The sequence below is a fragment of the Hermetia illucens genome, chromosome 6 (assembly GCF_905115235.1).
Source record: "Hermetia illucens chromosome 6, iHerIll2.2.curated.20191125, whole genome shotgun sequence".
NCBI classification, from domain to species: domain Eukaryota; kingdom Metazoa; phylum Arthropoda; class Insecta; order Diptera; family Stratiomyidae; genus Hermetia; species Hermetia illucens.
In genome coordinates this window covers 69,288,398-69,303,836 of record NC_051854.1, presented here as the reverse complement: position 1 = coordinate 69,303,836, position 15,439 = coordinate 69,288,398, and the positions used below count along the sequence as shown (strand labels likewise).

Below are 15,439 nucleotides of genomic sequence, written 5' to 3'. Positions count from 1 at the left end.
AGTATGTTGATCAACTCACTGCTATGCGAACTACAAAATCTGTCAACACACGTTCAAGCTTATGCGGATAACGTGGCTGTACTGGTTGTTGGTCGAGATATCGGAATGGTGTCACAACGCGCCGTTGATTTGATTGACAGTTGGTGTCTCAGGCATGGACTTTCAGTAAATCCAAATAAAACCACAATGGTATTATTTACAAAAAGGAGGAAACTGAGTGGGCTTTGCCTTCCAGAGATGAAGGGTACAACCTTTCAATTCTAGACAAGAAGCTTCTTTGGAACAAACATGTAGAGGTAAAGATGACATGAGCTCTCACAGCTTATGAGCTCTGCAGGCGGACCTTTGCCTCGACATGGCGACTTCGGCGTCAGGTAGTAATGTGGATATATATTGCTATCATTAGTCCGATGTTCGTTTATGTATCCGTAGTGTGGTGGGTTAAGGTGAAGCAGAAGAGTCTTCGCTGTAAACTAGCCAGACTGCAAAGAACTGTGTGTCTGAGTATCACCGGTGCCATGAGCACCACACCCGGCGCAGCTCTGAATGCATTATTATAATTTGCAACCCTTGGATTTGTTTATTCAGAGCACTGCAATGAGAGCGGCTCATAAACTAATTCGATTAGATCTATGGGAAAACAATGGACGTGGAGGGCACAGAGCATTGGAAGAGTCATTGGGAGAACCATATCCACATACATCTGTTTGGTAGAAGATACGATGTTAAATACGATACGATCTTAAAACTGAGAGAAAACTGGGACGAACCAGAAGAATGCGTGTCAGGATATACTGACGTCTTCTACACCGATGGCTCAAAGACAGAAAACGGTTCTGGAGCACGAGTCTACCTCTCGAATAAAAAGGAGAAGTGGGCTTTTCCTTTGGGAAAATACACAGCGGTCTTTCAGGCTGAAGTGTATGCGATCCTGAAGGCTGCAACCTGGATGATTGACGAGCGGTTGAAGGGCAGGCGCATCGTAATCTGTAGCGATAGCCAAGCTGCATTGAGGGCGTTGAGTAGTCCTTTGGTCACTTCAAAAATCGTTCAGGAATGTAGAAATCGATTGAACTCTGTTTCCAGATTCAATACGGTGGATTTACTCTGGGTACCTGGTCATTGTGGTGTAGATGGAAATGAAATCTCGGATACCATACCATGGAACATTTTCTATGTGAGTGCCCCGCTTACGGACGCACCATACATCAGATTTTTGGTGCTGATGTACTCCAACTGCAGCAGATAGCATCACATATACTAACGGGAATTCTGCGATTCATAAACGAATCCGGGATATTCCGTTAGACGGGGAAATCGAGTACAATGGACCACTAAGGTCTGAGTGCTCAGAGGCTTTGCCTCTCCCCCACCTCAAACACACACACACACAATATAAAAACGAAAGGGTTATAAAGCAAGGGTCGTTAGGCTAATTGAACATGTGGAGATTAGATTGTGCCATTTTATTACAGATACCTAAGTAATGTGACGGCGGGAGTGGCTTATTTTCATACATTTATAAGGCTGGAGCGTTCGCTGGGAGGAGATGGTGCCGGGGTCGTGTGGAGCTTATTTAATGTATGTAGCTTTAGGTGTGGGAGGCGTGTTGGGCTTTGGAGCCTTAAGCTCTTCGTGATGGTTTTGTCATTTGGAAGGTAATGTTCAGAAGGCGTATTAGTGTCCTCATTTTAAAAAAATTAGCAACAGCTGCTGCGCAGATTCACGGTGGAAACTTCTGGTTATTTATAGTGCCAGTATCTGATTGTGGTGTTCTGTGGGAGAGATCGTGGGTGAATCCCTGTGACAGGCTAGGTTTTTTTGGCAAGTCATGTTTTCTGAGTTATATGGGTTTTATGAAAGTAACCGGAGGAAGGGCTGCATTTGCTTAGAACGGGAAACCTGATTGGGATATATATATCTCAGGGCGATAGTTGATAATAATTATATGAATTTGAAAATGAGACGAGTTTTTATTCTATCCACAGATACGTATCCATGAAAACAATACACGATACTAGAAAGTTGCGACAACTATCGGAGTTTACATAACAATATATCAACGCTGAATAGAAATAAATGTTTTGCGGTCAACTATTAATTCGATTCGGAGTGAAAAGCGTTTTAATTAATTTCATTTAATTTTTGCCGTCCAGATACTGTGTGCGGGTGTGAAATATCTACAGATATTTATGTTCAAATTCATTTTTCCCACCTTTAAAATCTGTAGTTGATATTATTAAACTAAAAATAAACATTGAGTTTTTATTTCCCACGGTAGATTTAATGTTTCCGTTTATTTCCCTCAGCAAAAATGAGTGTGAAAGCTAAAATCTAAGCAGCGAAATACAGGAAATATTAGTATCTTACATCGCTGGATACAAATCATGAAGCTTTATATTCTGGTCTTAATCAGTTTCGGCGTTCTCGATGTGAGTTTTGAATTTATTCATTAAAATGGGTTTATTGGTTCAGTTGTTAGCACATTGTGATGTACTTACTTTGCTATGTTAATGAATTTATTAACCTCCACTTTTCTGCTCGAATAAAAATTTATAATATTCAATTGATAGTGGAGGAAGATAGTATTCTCTAATTAGTTCAATTTCCTGTAACTGCCTTATGTGTTCCTTAAGTATCAATGTGGTTGTAGTGACGGTGCAAAGTGGCGGGAATGAGGTTTGAAAGTGAAGTTTGAAAGTGTTTTATTGATATTTGACATCATTTGATTATTTTTTCTAGGTTTCCTAGGATGTAGGTACGAGTCTATGAACTTAATTTTTAGACTCGCACCTAATCTTGGGTTTTATTCGATTAAATAAATACACATGCTTGCGGTAATGAATCTGATCTATAGAAATAAATCGCATTAGTTAGTGATCACAGCGCAAGTGTTTGAGGAATAAGTTTCAGTTCATCATGGGAAGTACGACTAATTCATACTCACACGATACCACATTTGTAAGGTGCAGAGTACTTTGTTACAGTTTGCCCCCGCTTCCGACGTAATGACCTGGAGAATAGACGCTAGTCAAAAGATCTTACTAGTTGGCCGTAGTCGACCTAGGAGGCAAGAACAATCCCAAAAACCAAAAATGTTGGCGAAACTGACAGTGATAGTTCGCCCGCAAATACTGAAGTTCCACTCCCGCTGTCGATGAGACACGAGACGCACTTGCATGGTTCTGTCCTAACCAGGCTCGGGAATATAGACACTTCAGTGGCTCACGTGACATTTTGCAAAAATTCCCGTGCATTCATAACTGATGCATGGGAAATTGATAGACCAGTAGCTTCCTCCAAACTACAATTTTTATTTTTCAATGCAGGTATATATTTCGGGAGCAACTTACCTTCTTCATCAGTAAAAAGCTACTATGATCAAGGGGTAAGTTGCTTCCGAAATGTATATCTACATTGAAAAATAAAAATTGTAGTTTGGATGAAGCTAGCCTGTTAGAAAAGATGCATGGGACCTCGCTCGAACCTGGAAAACAAAAGGAGGAATTTGAAGTACTAAAAACGTGTTTTTCCTATTCTCTAGTGTTAATTTATTGGTCTTGCAAATACCCATATTTCGGGAACCACTTGTTTCCTTCATTAGTGCAACAGCTTAGACTTATTACCACTGATAAAGGCAACAAGTGGCTCCCGAAATATAGGTGTTTGCAAGACGAATTCACGGAGGCGATCTGTTGCAAGGTTCTAATATCTTTACCGACGAATGAAAGATTCCAGGAGTCAGTAGGGGAGTTTTCTCGAAAACGAACAGCGTAAAATATTATGAAGACTATTTTTTACGATATTGGCGAGTATTTTTCTATTTTTAAAATATCGCTATTTCGAAGATCAGTTGTCCTCTTTCACAGTGAACCTTAACGTATCCTGCTAGGAATAAAATTTGCAAAGAAGGATAATAGTGCTTGAGAATTTAAGAATATACTCAAAGTGCTTGTCGGACAGGCGTCTGAAATTTCGAAGCTATACTTCTACCGGAACTTCAACAACATCTCGGATCGGGGTTAACCTCACGACTACGACACTTGGGCATCGAAAACCACTCATTTTTGGTTTCTGAAATGTGGACGCTCCTCGGCAACGGTATCAATTGTCGGTTTTGATATGGAAATCGGTTTCTATTATGATCTTGACGGCAAGGTCCCCGGTCACCTTCAGTCTCCATTTGTACACTGCTATAAATCAACCAAGGTTTCCGATACAGAGAAGACGAACGCTTTCTATTCGTAATTACGCGCAGTTGAGGAGAGGCTTCCTAAAGGTAACATTGTGAATGTGATGGGTGATCTGAATTCCAAGGTGTGCTCCCCTAACATCTTGCTCGGAGATGTGATGAGGAGGTTCGGTCTCCGTGAGCATAGCAACATGTTTGCAGAGTTTCGCAACTTTCAATGCTTCCTCATCAGATCCACCATATCGCGGTCAGATGTAGATTTAGGATTTGCCTTCTGATTGTGCATAACAAGAGAGATGCTAACATCGGGCTCGAAAGGACCCATCATCTGATGTTTGCTTAACCTCTTTTGCCTGTCGCTACTGTATCGGACATCAGGAAACTTACTGGCCAAGCGGCAGAAACTTTTGGCCAGTCGCTTGACAATATTGATGGCTAACTTGATATGAGTTCTTCTGTATTGACAGCATTATCACCGTCATTGACGGTCATCCCGTTCCCGTGAGACAATCATACCTCAACATCGGCCCCTGATTGCGGTTTTGCTAATTAAGCCACCGATCGTGAGGAATGCAGCAATCCGCCGCGTATTAAATGGTAGCAATTTAGTGAGAAATAAGTCAGGAAACAAGAAAATAGGTGTTTCAAATATGAAATGTTTTGTGTCCTTATATAAATGTATCTGAATTGAAATTTGTCCCATCAGTACCTACGTAATATATATGGACCCATTATGTCAGAATATTTACTTTAGTGTTCGGTTGACGGAAGTGGTTAGAGCAGTGGGCTGTCTAACGGAAGGTCGCGGTTCAAATCTCGGTGGTGGGAGAGGGATTTATTATCGTGACTGGATATCGGATAGCAATAGACTCAGCTGTGAATCAGTACCTGAGGCAAATCAGGGTAATAATCTCGGGCGATCCCAAAGCTGACCACATTGCTCCCTGTATCGTTACGGTCTTCAATGAAGTACTGGCATATACTTCAAAGCTCTGATCCAATATGGGTTGTTGCGCCAACTGTTATTATTATTTTATTTATTTTTATTTAGCATGATACTGACGTTCAAAGTCTAATGAATATACACTGAAGCGACAAATACAACCTAGTATAACTTTGTCAGCAATAGTACCATTTCCACCAAACTTGGTAGAACGGTGCTTTGTTTTATAACCTATATAAGCGAAAATTTAATGATTCTTGGATATACCTAAGGGAGGTTTTGCAGTCAATTACTAAAATTTATAGTGTTTCGAAAACTAGGCACCATATGGCGGCAGCTTTGTGATTTTTTTTCAAATTTTTCGGTTTCCTAAGTCCTTAGAATAGGTCCATGAAAGAAATTACCAATGCTCAGTTTCGGCCCTCGCCCCATCTGTAATAAATATTAGAACTAAGAAAAGCAACAGCAGTGATACTCAAATGATTATATTCGGTAAAAAAAAATTTACACCTCCCTTTTGCATGTATGGAGACTCTCACTTTTTCTACAAAATTTGGTGTCAATCAGTATAGCCGTTTTTTGAGAAAAATGGGCGCGATCGACAGTAAACCAAATTTAATAAGGTTTTGCTTTATACAGAACATTAATAGGAAGAAATGATCTTACGTACGCCACCTTACCCACTATTATGAATCTCTAAGAATCGTGGAACACGATCCACAAAGCGGCCTATGCAACCTTCGGGGTCACCAAGCCAGGGAAGTCGTTTATCAACGGAGGTACTTGGTTTTGGAATGGCAACGGCCAAATAAAAGTACGTGGAAAGAAGCGTCTCTGCAATAAGTTTCTCGACGATTAATTGTCATATTTACAGGAATGCAAACCTTGAAGCAAATAAAGTGATCGATGTTACCCGGGGGCCCCCTTTACAATGTTCTCTATGATAAACATTCGGGATGGCAAGAGAAATCTATATCGACTTGTCAAAAGCCGACACTAACGAACGCAGGATATCGAACACTTCTGTTACGTTAATGACAAAAACAGTACTTTGCTTACCAATCCACAAGTCGCATTTTATAGATGAAGGGAATATTTCGCTCCTAACAGCACTGCTGATATTTCGACGTGTATGAAATTTCGGGAAGCAACGGAATCTAACGACATTGCAGCTGAGTTGTGAGAAGCGAAGAATTGGGACCCAACACTGAGGCACAGAGCTTTTTCAAGCGTGTTATTGAGGAAGGTGAATCACCATCTGACTGGCAAAGAACCCCCACCGTTCCAGCATGGAAAAGAAAGTTAGCCCAGCAGGGTGTTCTTATTACCTCTCTCATATCATGAAGATTTGGGAACAAACTTCTAACAAACGTATTTGTGACATTGTTCAAATGACTGTGAATCAAGCCACCGTTCAGTCCACCGATCTTAATGAAATAAGCATTGTCATTGACAGTGACTTACGCAGAGCTGTGCGATTTAAATTTAAAATTTACCGCCCTCAATGGGCCAGAGTGTTGGCTGGCTACAAAAAACAATTAACGGGGCCTCACGGCAACGGAAATGAAGATTTTGCATTGAATCAATGGCGTTACATTGCATGATCACATCCGAAATGAGGGCATCCGCGATTGATATGAGGTGACACCGATCGTGGAAAAAAAAACGTGAAAGTCATCGTCGATGGCATGGTCACGTAATTCGCGTTAACGTGAATTCATTTGCCAAGATTGATCTGAGCATCGAAATTGTTGAAAACAAGCAAAATGATGGTCGAAACAACGATGGCTTGATACCCTGGCTGGTGTTTTGAAAGCCTTGCGACTGCAACCTGGATAAGGCCTTTGACAGAGCAAAATGGGGGAACCCATCTAAATGGGCCGATCCCGTTTCTGGGCGCGACAAAGTTTGAAGAAGAAAGTATCTTCTCGGCGATATTATTTCTTCTTGTTATCGGTAACGTTCTTCATGTTAACTTGTCCGGAGAACGCGGATTGTTCAATGGACTAGGAAATTTTTCCTCAAATATGTCGACTATGCAGATCAAATCTGTTTACTGTCTTACTGGGGCATGGGCATTCGCCAAAGGCTCTTAATTTAGAAAGAGACTTGATTCGGGCTAAAGATAAATATCAGCAACTTAAAGGTCCTCAATCCGATGGATAATATGTATGGATAATATAAGTATATCGAAAGTGTCTTTTCTGTTTTGCTAGAACTTGATGTCATTCGGTGTATTAGCACCGCTAAATCTGCGTATAGTGTCCGGATAGTTGAGTGGTTAGAGCACAAGGCTGTCGTACGGAAGGTCGTGGTTAAAATTCTACCGGTGGCAGTGGGATTTGTATCGTGATTTGACGTCGGATACCAGTCCACTTAGCTGTAAATGAGTACCTGAGTCAAATCGGGGTAATAATCTCGGCCGAGCATAATGCTGACCACAATGCCTCCTATAGGGTACTGTAATCCTGTAGTGTACCGTTACGGTCTTGAATGAAGTGCTCTAACACACTTTAAGGCCCTGATCCAATTGAATTGTTGCGCCAATGTTTATTATTATTAAATCTTCCTTTGTTGCTTTGTGTAAAACCCAGAAATGCTGTTACGTCAATAGCAACGTCAACCTGAGATAGTTTTGTGTTAATTTTATTTCTGTGTTGCTATAGACGGTAGCACATGGGAAGTGGCTCAAATGCGTTAAATTTTCTTCAGCACTTATCTGCAACCTGTCATTGGGTAATCTGCCGGGAATTTCCGTATCTCAGTAAACTATCAACGATGGCGGGTGAGTGTGGTTGACTCGTTATGCCCCCTACAGAGGTGAATCATAGGCATATATGGTACAACATATAGGACGAATATTTTCTTCCTTCTTTTTCTTCAGCCATTGTCCCGTTCAAAAGCGGGGTCGCCTCGTTGTGATCGGTTTCGCCATTTTATTTTATCAAATGCCTGGATGCAATCTCGAGGCTTTTAAATCTCCATCCAGCGTATCAAGCCACCGTTCTTTCGGCCTGCATTTTGGTCGTTTACCATCGACTTCGATGTTTAGACCAATATTCTCGTCAGCGCGAATTACGTGATCATAACATCGAAGACCCCTCTCTCGCAGTTTTTCCACCATCGGTGTAGCCCCATATCGATCACGGATATCAAAAATTATAAAAGCTGGAAGCAGACTATTTAAATTTTTTACGTTCTCTCCAGCTTTAACACACAAAAAGTGATGCAAGTTGGAAAACAAAAAGTTTTAAGATGGATCGAAAAGTTTCTTTTAATGCAGTTAGCCGGAATCCTATTCTATTTAAATGCAGGTTTGACATCTAAAATTAATCATGTCAACACTAATTTCTTATATTGTGAAGATCAGTGCTGAAAGAATCAATCTTTTTATCCTCACTATGAAAAAATGAATTACAGTACAGGCTGCCTACCTAGCAATAATTTTTGGAAACATTTCCACAACCAATTAACAATCTAAAAATATTTTCCTCTAGACTCTGTCCAATGCAGCAATTGCGGCCAAAGGCGTGTCTGAGAATATGCCACTTCTGAAAACGAGATATCCTTCGTTGATCATGTACAGCAGCCATGTAGATAAGGTAGCAATAAGCCAGTTATTGCAGGACCAAATCCTTCGAATAGAGATAGCTGAAGATCAGGCAACGCGAGCAAAATCAAAGACCGAGCAAATGTTAGAAGGAATCATGAGGAACCCAGGAAAGTATCTCTGCCACGTCAATAAGATTTTAGATGATTTGATAGATATCCAAAAAGGAAGAGCCGGTTCGAGGCTGTGCCTTAACTCTACCTTCGACACGCTCTACCCCTCTCTAAGACAAATTCGATATCTCCGCAGCGAATTTAAGGAGTCAATGACAAGTGCCCTTGACACTCTTCTTGGGTGTCCAGATTCTTACTTGCAAAAGACTTGCATCAACCAATATGTAAGTATTATGAAAAGTGAATAAACATTATTTTAACGCAGCAGCGTTGCTACAATATCAAAATATTGAAGGAATAGACCGAGTCAACATAAAATTTTTTGTGTTCTTCCCTCAGAAAACATAAATATATACATCCATTGATCTTACAACAATATCAAGGCTATATAATAGGCTTTCCTTTTTCTCAAAATATTTTGTCTATTCCGTCCATTTTCTTAAATTTAGAAACCCACATAACTGTTTTCCAGATTTTATAGTATTTTATTCTGATTTTAGGAAATGAAAACACAGATCCAACTGAACTCTGTAACGAAAAATTTAAATAAAGTTGGCGAAACACTCGATGAGGATTTCAAATATTTGGAAAACTATTTCCCAAGTTGTATCAAGGAAACGAATTTTGAAAAGAAGCATTTACAGCCCAAGGAGAATCTTGTCGTATGCAAAAGAAGTTAACTTGAATGCGTTTTGCAGTTTTTGAATTTATTTTCAATTCAACTTTATTCAACAGTTATTTTTTACATCCTTGATATAAAAATAAAAGCAAATATTGTCAAATTCGATCCAATTACGAATTCTTTTCTCTATTTAGTGTAATTATATTCTTTTAAAAGGATTAGCTCAGTAGGTTAAGCGGAAACCAGATCATAATCTTTGTTTAAGGATTGAGAAATCCGAAGTCCACATTCACTCGAGACCCTTACTTTTGGGTATAGCATCTTTTGGGTATAGGATTGAAGTAATTAAAAATTAAGAACCGAAAGCAATTTATGGTTTTGTATCAGACGATTTTTGATTAGTTACCGCTGGCCTGGTTTGAACCCGTAAGAAGACTTCACCCCATAAATTTTGATCCCTTGAGTGCTAAACTCGAAGAGGGGGGTCCGTGGACCAACAAAAAAAAATATTTCTGGCGTCGAACGTTACGAGGAGCACCACTCGTTAAGCTCGGCGTCTGTGGGTCTTCACGCGATGAACGGCGTCCACGACTGCTGCCATGCAACAGCATCAGCTGTGGAACTCCCTGCTCTAAAATTGAACTGACATGGGAATAAGTCAAGGTAGCACGTATCGTCTACTTCTGATGACCTTTTCGAGCATTTTCCAGGCAATGTCAAGCATATAAAATGATCGGTATAAAGACGGCAGCTCAGGGTCGTCTTTCTCTTTGCTGGCCAGCGCAAGTCTCGCCACCTTCCAACAAGAAGAGAAAATTACCTCTTCCAGGCAATCGTTGAATGCCCTGAGCAGTAAGTTTGGCCAATTTTGGAACACCAGTTTGTATACCTCTGCTGGGATAGTCTCGGATTCTGACCACTTATTCCAACTTTTTAACAGAAAAAAGCGGGCAAAGTTCAGCCCCCTCCGTGCTGCCGGCATTATTCCGTACAATGCGCTTCATCTGCTTGGCTATAAGTAAACACAGTTTGTAACCGAGTCCTCAGGGGTTCACAGCGACCACAGCGACTAGGTCCTGCCAGCAGCGGGCTTTGCTCCTATTTATTGTGTTGCAAAGTCTCCTCTTGGCTGATCTGTTCTCTTTTATTGTGGTACATGCCTACTCCCGATGGTTGAGATTTTGTGTAAATCGGCGGAGTTTGTGTTACTTCTTATCATCCTTATCCTTAAGAGCGGAGACTCTTCTCTTGCTGTGAACTACCGCCCCATTTCCCGTATCTCCTCTTGCTTCAAAATCCTGGAAAGATATGTCAACGACTGGTTGACCGCGCGCTTCGGTCACCTCATTATCAAAGAGCAACATGGTTTCATGAAACATAAATCTACGGTTTCAAACCTGTAAACGCTCTAATTCACGACATGAGGTACATGCTATTTGCACTGATTTCTCCAAAGCCTTTGATACTGTTGACCATAATATTCTCCTCTCTAAACTCTTATTAATCGACTTCTCTCCCGCAGTCATTTCCTGGTTTTCGTTCTATATCTCATACCGTTCCTGCAAAGTTTCTTTTCGTGGTTACTCATCTCGTTCCTTCTCTCCTTCCTCTGGTGTTCCCAAGGCTCTATTCTTGGCCCGCTGCTCTTCCTGTTTTTTATTAATGACCTTGCCTCCATCCTCACCTGTAAGTATTTCAAAAATTATAGGACAAACGGTTTCGTCCAGGGCAGAGGCAACTCTTCAGACGCTGCCTCACCTCTGCCCTGGGAGCAGCGTGACCGTGAGTGGCATCAGATGGAAAACGCTCCTTTATGTATTCAGGAAAACACGCCAAGGGTGCGAATTATATCCAATCGAAACCAATAGTTTGAGCCTGAGCTGGCTAAAGCTAAATAAATTATTTAGGATAAGTGAGGGATCCTAAGTCCACAGCCACTTGTTGTTGGACCGGATCAGGGCAGAGGTGAGGCAGCGTCTGAAGAGTTGCCTCTGCCCTGGACGAAACCGTTTGTCCCTTATTTTCTGTAATGCTTGGGTGTCATGCCCCAAACGAGGGATCCGCGGACCAAAGAGACGTGGGAGTAAGTTGCTCTCCATTTGGTCCGATCCAACAACAAGTGGTTGTGGACTTAGGATCCCTCACTTATCCTAAACAATGTAAGTATTTGCTTTACGCAGACGATCTTAAATTATTTGCCCCTGTTTCATCTCCACTGGACTGTGCTCCCTTACAGGCCAACCTTGATAATTTAGACTGTTGGTGTTCGGTCAACAAGCTAACATTGAATGTCATCAAATGCCACTGGATGCGCTATTTGCTTAAACTCCCCCCAACATCCTTTTCCTATTCTCTCAGTGGACAACCCCTTTCACTGACCTCCTTCAAATACCTGGGTGTAATATTCGACGACAAACTTTGTTCCAATTCCCACTTCGTTGACGTCATGAATAGGGCTTCCAAAATGTTTGGTTTTATCCTACGTTCCTCCTCCGACTTTACCTCAACCCTCCTTAACTCTCTTTAATTTCCTTGTCAGAAATATCCTTGAATATTGCTGCCCTCAATCTCCCCTCCCCTCAATCTCCCCTCTCAATAGCTACGCCGTATCTTTGTTGATATGTGCTCTTTACAAACTCTGGATTGTCTCATAACACGTAGTGCGGACATTTTTGAAGTACCCTTCGCGGAGCTCGAGGTTTACTTCCACTCTCCGATCCCAAGGCTATACCGGTCCTACAACGCCCTACAACTTGGGTCTTTTGAGTCTATTTCCTCCCCTAGTTTTAAGCGTAAACTAAGCTATTCACTTACTTCTCCCTCTGAGGACAATATGTAATAAGGAATTTGTTTTCTGTGCGTTGCCTCATTAAATAAATAAATAAACTCTGCATTTTCCGTCGCCTACTTCGACGGCCTTCTGGGCATGGGCAGGTCGTTGATATCAGTTTCATAACTGCATTTACGGCAGTGTCGGCTGCCGCACTATCATTCCTAGGAGTGCCCTCCAATGCGATCCCATCCGCTCTGAGAGTTTCAACAAATATCCCTGTATTCACCTTCGCAACGTTTCACGCACAGAAAGAGCATGGGGTGGCACACATTTAGGAGTTCTGTCAATCGAAGGTGATGTATTGAAGGTCGCTTACTGACAAATGTTCCAGAAATCGCCGCCTGTCCACAAGCAACACCAGTGAATCCGTTCGTTTCCCTCTAAAGTCGGGGTGAGGCATGCCCCTTTCAAGAGCTCTAGAACTGAAGTTACCCCCGATCAGGTTCCGTCTCCCTATGTGCGTCCTCAAGAGCATCAAATCTGCATCGAAACTCCGTTATCGTCTCATTCGTTGTTAAATAAACACTGAAAAACTTTAACCCGAAGCAAAAGACAGACATGTTTATGTATTGGATGCGAATCATGTTAACTGCGTTCTAGCTCTTATCGGTTCTGCATGGAAGACTAGATACCACCCCCAGCCCTCTCAGACGTGCCACGGTCCTTACATCGAACGCAACTCTAGAAGACACTTCCCCTCCGCTATTTTCGGGTTTGATCCTATAGCAGATTTCGCTGAGGACTTCCGCAAATGTCTTGCATTCCATCGACTTAATAAGTAGAGTTGGCCGTACAGTACCCTTTCATCCCTCCAACTTTTCCTTTGGTGCTTCACCATTCCTGTCTGGCTTAATTTTAGGCGGAGATTTTTCTGCGGGCGTGGCGTGTTGCTGATTCTTGTCCTTTTTCAGCTATTTCTTTCGAGCCCTGATTAAACTCTCCTTCAGATGCCCTTTCCTCCTTTTGGCTTTTCCTAGTTCGCTCTCTAACGGGCTATCTGCAATTCGTTCGGTGTTTGGGGTGTTCATAGTGGAGGCGCTTCTGTTTTTCAAGCATCTTCTGTTGCTTTCTATTTCCACCTGTAGTACGAAATTCGATCCTGGAGCACCTCCAGCTCTATAAACCTGTTTTTCACGACGCTACTGACATTGTTCTGAAGGATTGTCACAGACCGCTGCGCGTCGCGCTTCGTATTTCTTGATAAGTGTTTCCTCTTCGACTTTCGGTTTATATTTGAAGCCATCTGATCAGGGCTGATACACGCGACAACTAAAACCTTGGCAGAGCAAGTTTCACATCATTTCAGCGACATCAGCAAGGAGTTGTTGATGGATTCGGGGACTCCCAGTGTGCCCCGACGTGAATCGGTCGTCAGCAGTTTGCTCTTTACCAAGAAACTTTCTTAAGGCTACTATCTAGGACGCAGGTATAATGTCAGTTAGATGATGCAAGTCAGCCAGCACCCAAATGGAGTTCTGTTGAAGTGTCACGTGCTTACACCAATCAAAAATGGGTTGATAGGGAGTAATTTTTTTGGGCACTTTGGTCTCTTGTATGGCGTCTGTTGTATAATATTTAATTCAGTTAATTAATTTTCAAACAGGTTTATTAGAAACTAGCACTAGGTTCTGTATATTGTTAGTTCTTGGGAAATCACAAGAGGAAGGATGAAAAATTGAATCTCGGGCGCGCTTGTAGTGTCAAATCCCATGTAGGCTTGCTTCTCAGCCGTGGTTGAACTTATAATTCGTACTATGCGGGAGATCCTGCTATTTCAGGAGATCCTATGTATCTAGTTGTGATTGCTTTCACTTGGTAGTGTGTTTTCTTTCGCGATTCTGAATATTAACACTTCGGAAAGTCCTATTTCTTACCACTTGATCATATGATCTTACATCTCCCCTCAGGGATCCTAAGAATGTCCCAGAGTGTGCTAAAGATAAACAAATTTCCTTTCCTAATTGTTCATTTACTTTTCTGAAGCAAGTGCGTTGCTAACCATAACTACTCTATATTGATGAAACCTGAGCAAAAACTTGCTACTCTTTTATTCAGCTCTAATGGAGGAACACCGGCTGTCCTGTCTGACACGCCATTATATATATTCTCCATCGCGGCATTCGGCTCTTCAATTGTCAATAATTACATGGTGTTCGACTCTTGAGCACAAAGTCGAAGAGGCGTCAAATATTACACAAGCAGGATCTTGCCAAGTCTGTCTAGCGTTGGGAGATGTAAGTGCATGTCGACAGGACACTTCAGCAGAGGTGTCGTTAAATGCGTCCTGCCCTGCATCATCAAATTTCGTCTAAGAGAGCAATTATTCGTATTGACTGTACAAGCCAACTGAGACGTGGGGGGAGTGAAAGGTAGGAGGGCGGCCCTCTCCCCCATCCTCTTGTAAATCGCGACCATAATTGCCTGATCAATAAGTATATTAATGAGAAGAAATAGTCTTGTTTTTTGTCGCGTGACTTTTGAAAGTACCGTGATTGCTGCAATTTTTTAACAAGGCTAATGAGAGGGAACCTATCGAAGAACCTATAAAGAGCGAAGTATTCCGTTGACACGTGCTTGTATGCCTCTACACTGGCCAGGCTTCAGGATGTTGGGAGGTCTATTGGACACTTGGATCCCTTACGTGTCAGCTATAAAAATCCATGTACCCTTTACCAATGCGTGGGTCCGCGGCATGAGAAGATGGGATCTACGACGGATCGCATCATCTATCGATATCCGTCCTGCCCCCGCCGCCTCCTTAGGCTCTATCACGGTAATTTTCTCTCGAAGGCGCTCTCTGCCTTTTGAGAATTATCTCAGAATCACAAGAGCCTGCGAATGCCGAAGGCGGTAAGCTGTTGAATAGGTGATTTTTGGGGATAGTACCCAACAAAAGGCCAGAGTGCTTGAAGCTGCTAACCTCCCCCCTCTTAGGAACATCAAACTATCACCATTGGGGCCCAATAACTTTAAGAGGTCGGCGACATTCTCGAGTTGAAGAGGGAAGCTTCCCTCTTCTCTCTTCATGAGCTTCCAAATACCTTTGGGGCTGACGTTGAAAATTCAACCTTTACCAATTGAATTGATGTCTAAATTTGTTTTGCGGAGAATTGTCCTTCAAACGAA

At 41.9% G+C, this 15,439-nt stretch overlaps 1 protein-coding gene across 1 annotated transcript; it reads left to right on the top strand.

The window, feature by feature from the left end:
- The first annotated feature begins 2,046 nt into the window (after positions 1-2,046).
- LOC119660037 lies at positions 2,047-9,617 on the top strand. The gene is made up of 4 exons (XM_038068416.1): positions 2,047-2,432; positions 8,633-9,082; positions 9,359-9,520; positions 9,594-9,617. Exons 1-4 carry the CDS (start codon positions 2,388-2,390, stop codon positions 9,615-9,617), a joined length of 681 nt encoding a protein of 226 aa, XP_037924344.1. The 5' UTR covers positions 2,047-2,387.
- The last annotated feature ends 5,822 nt before the right edge of the window (positions 9,618-15,439 follow it).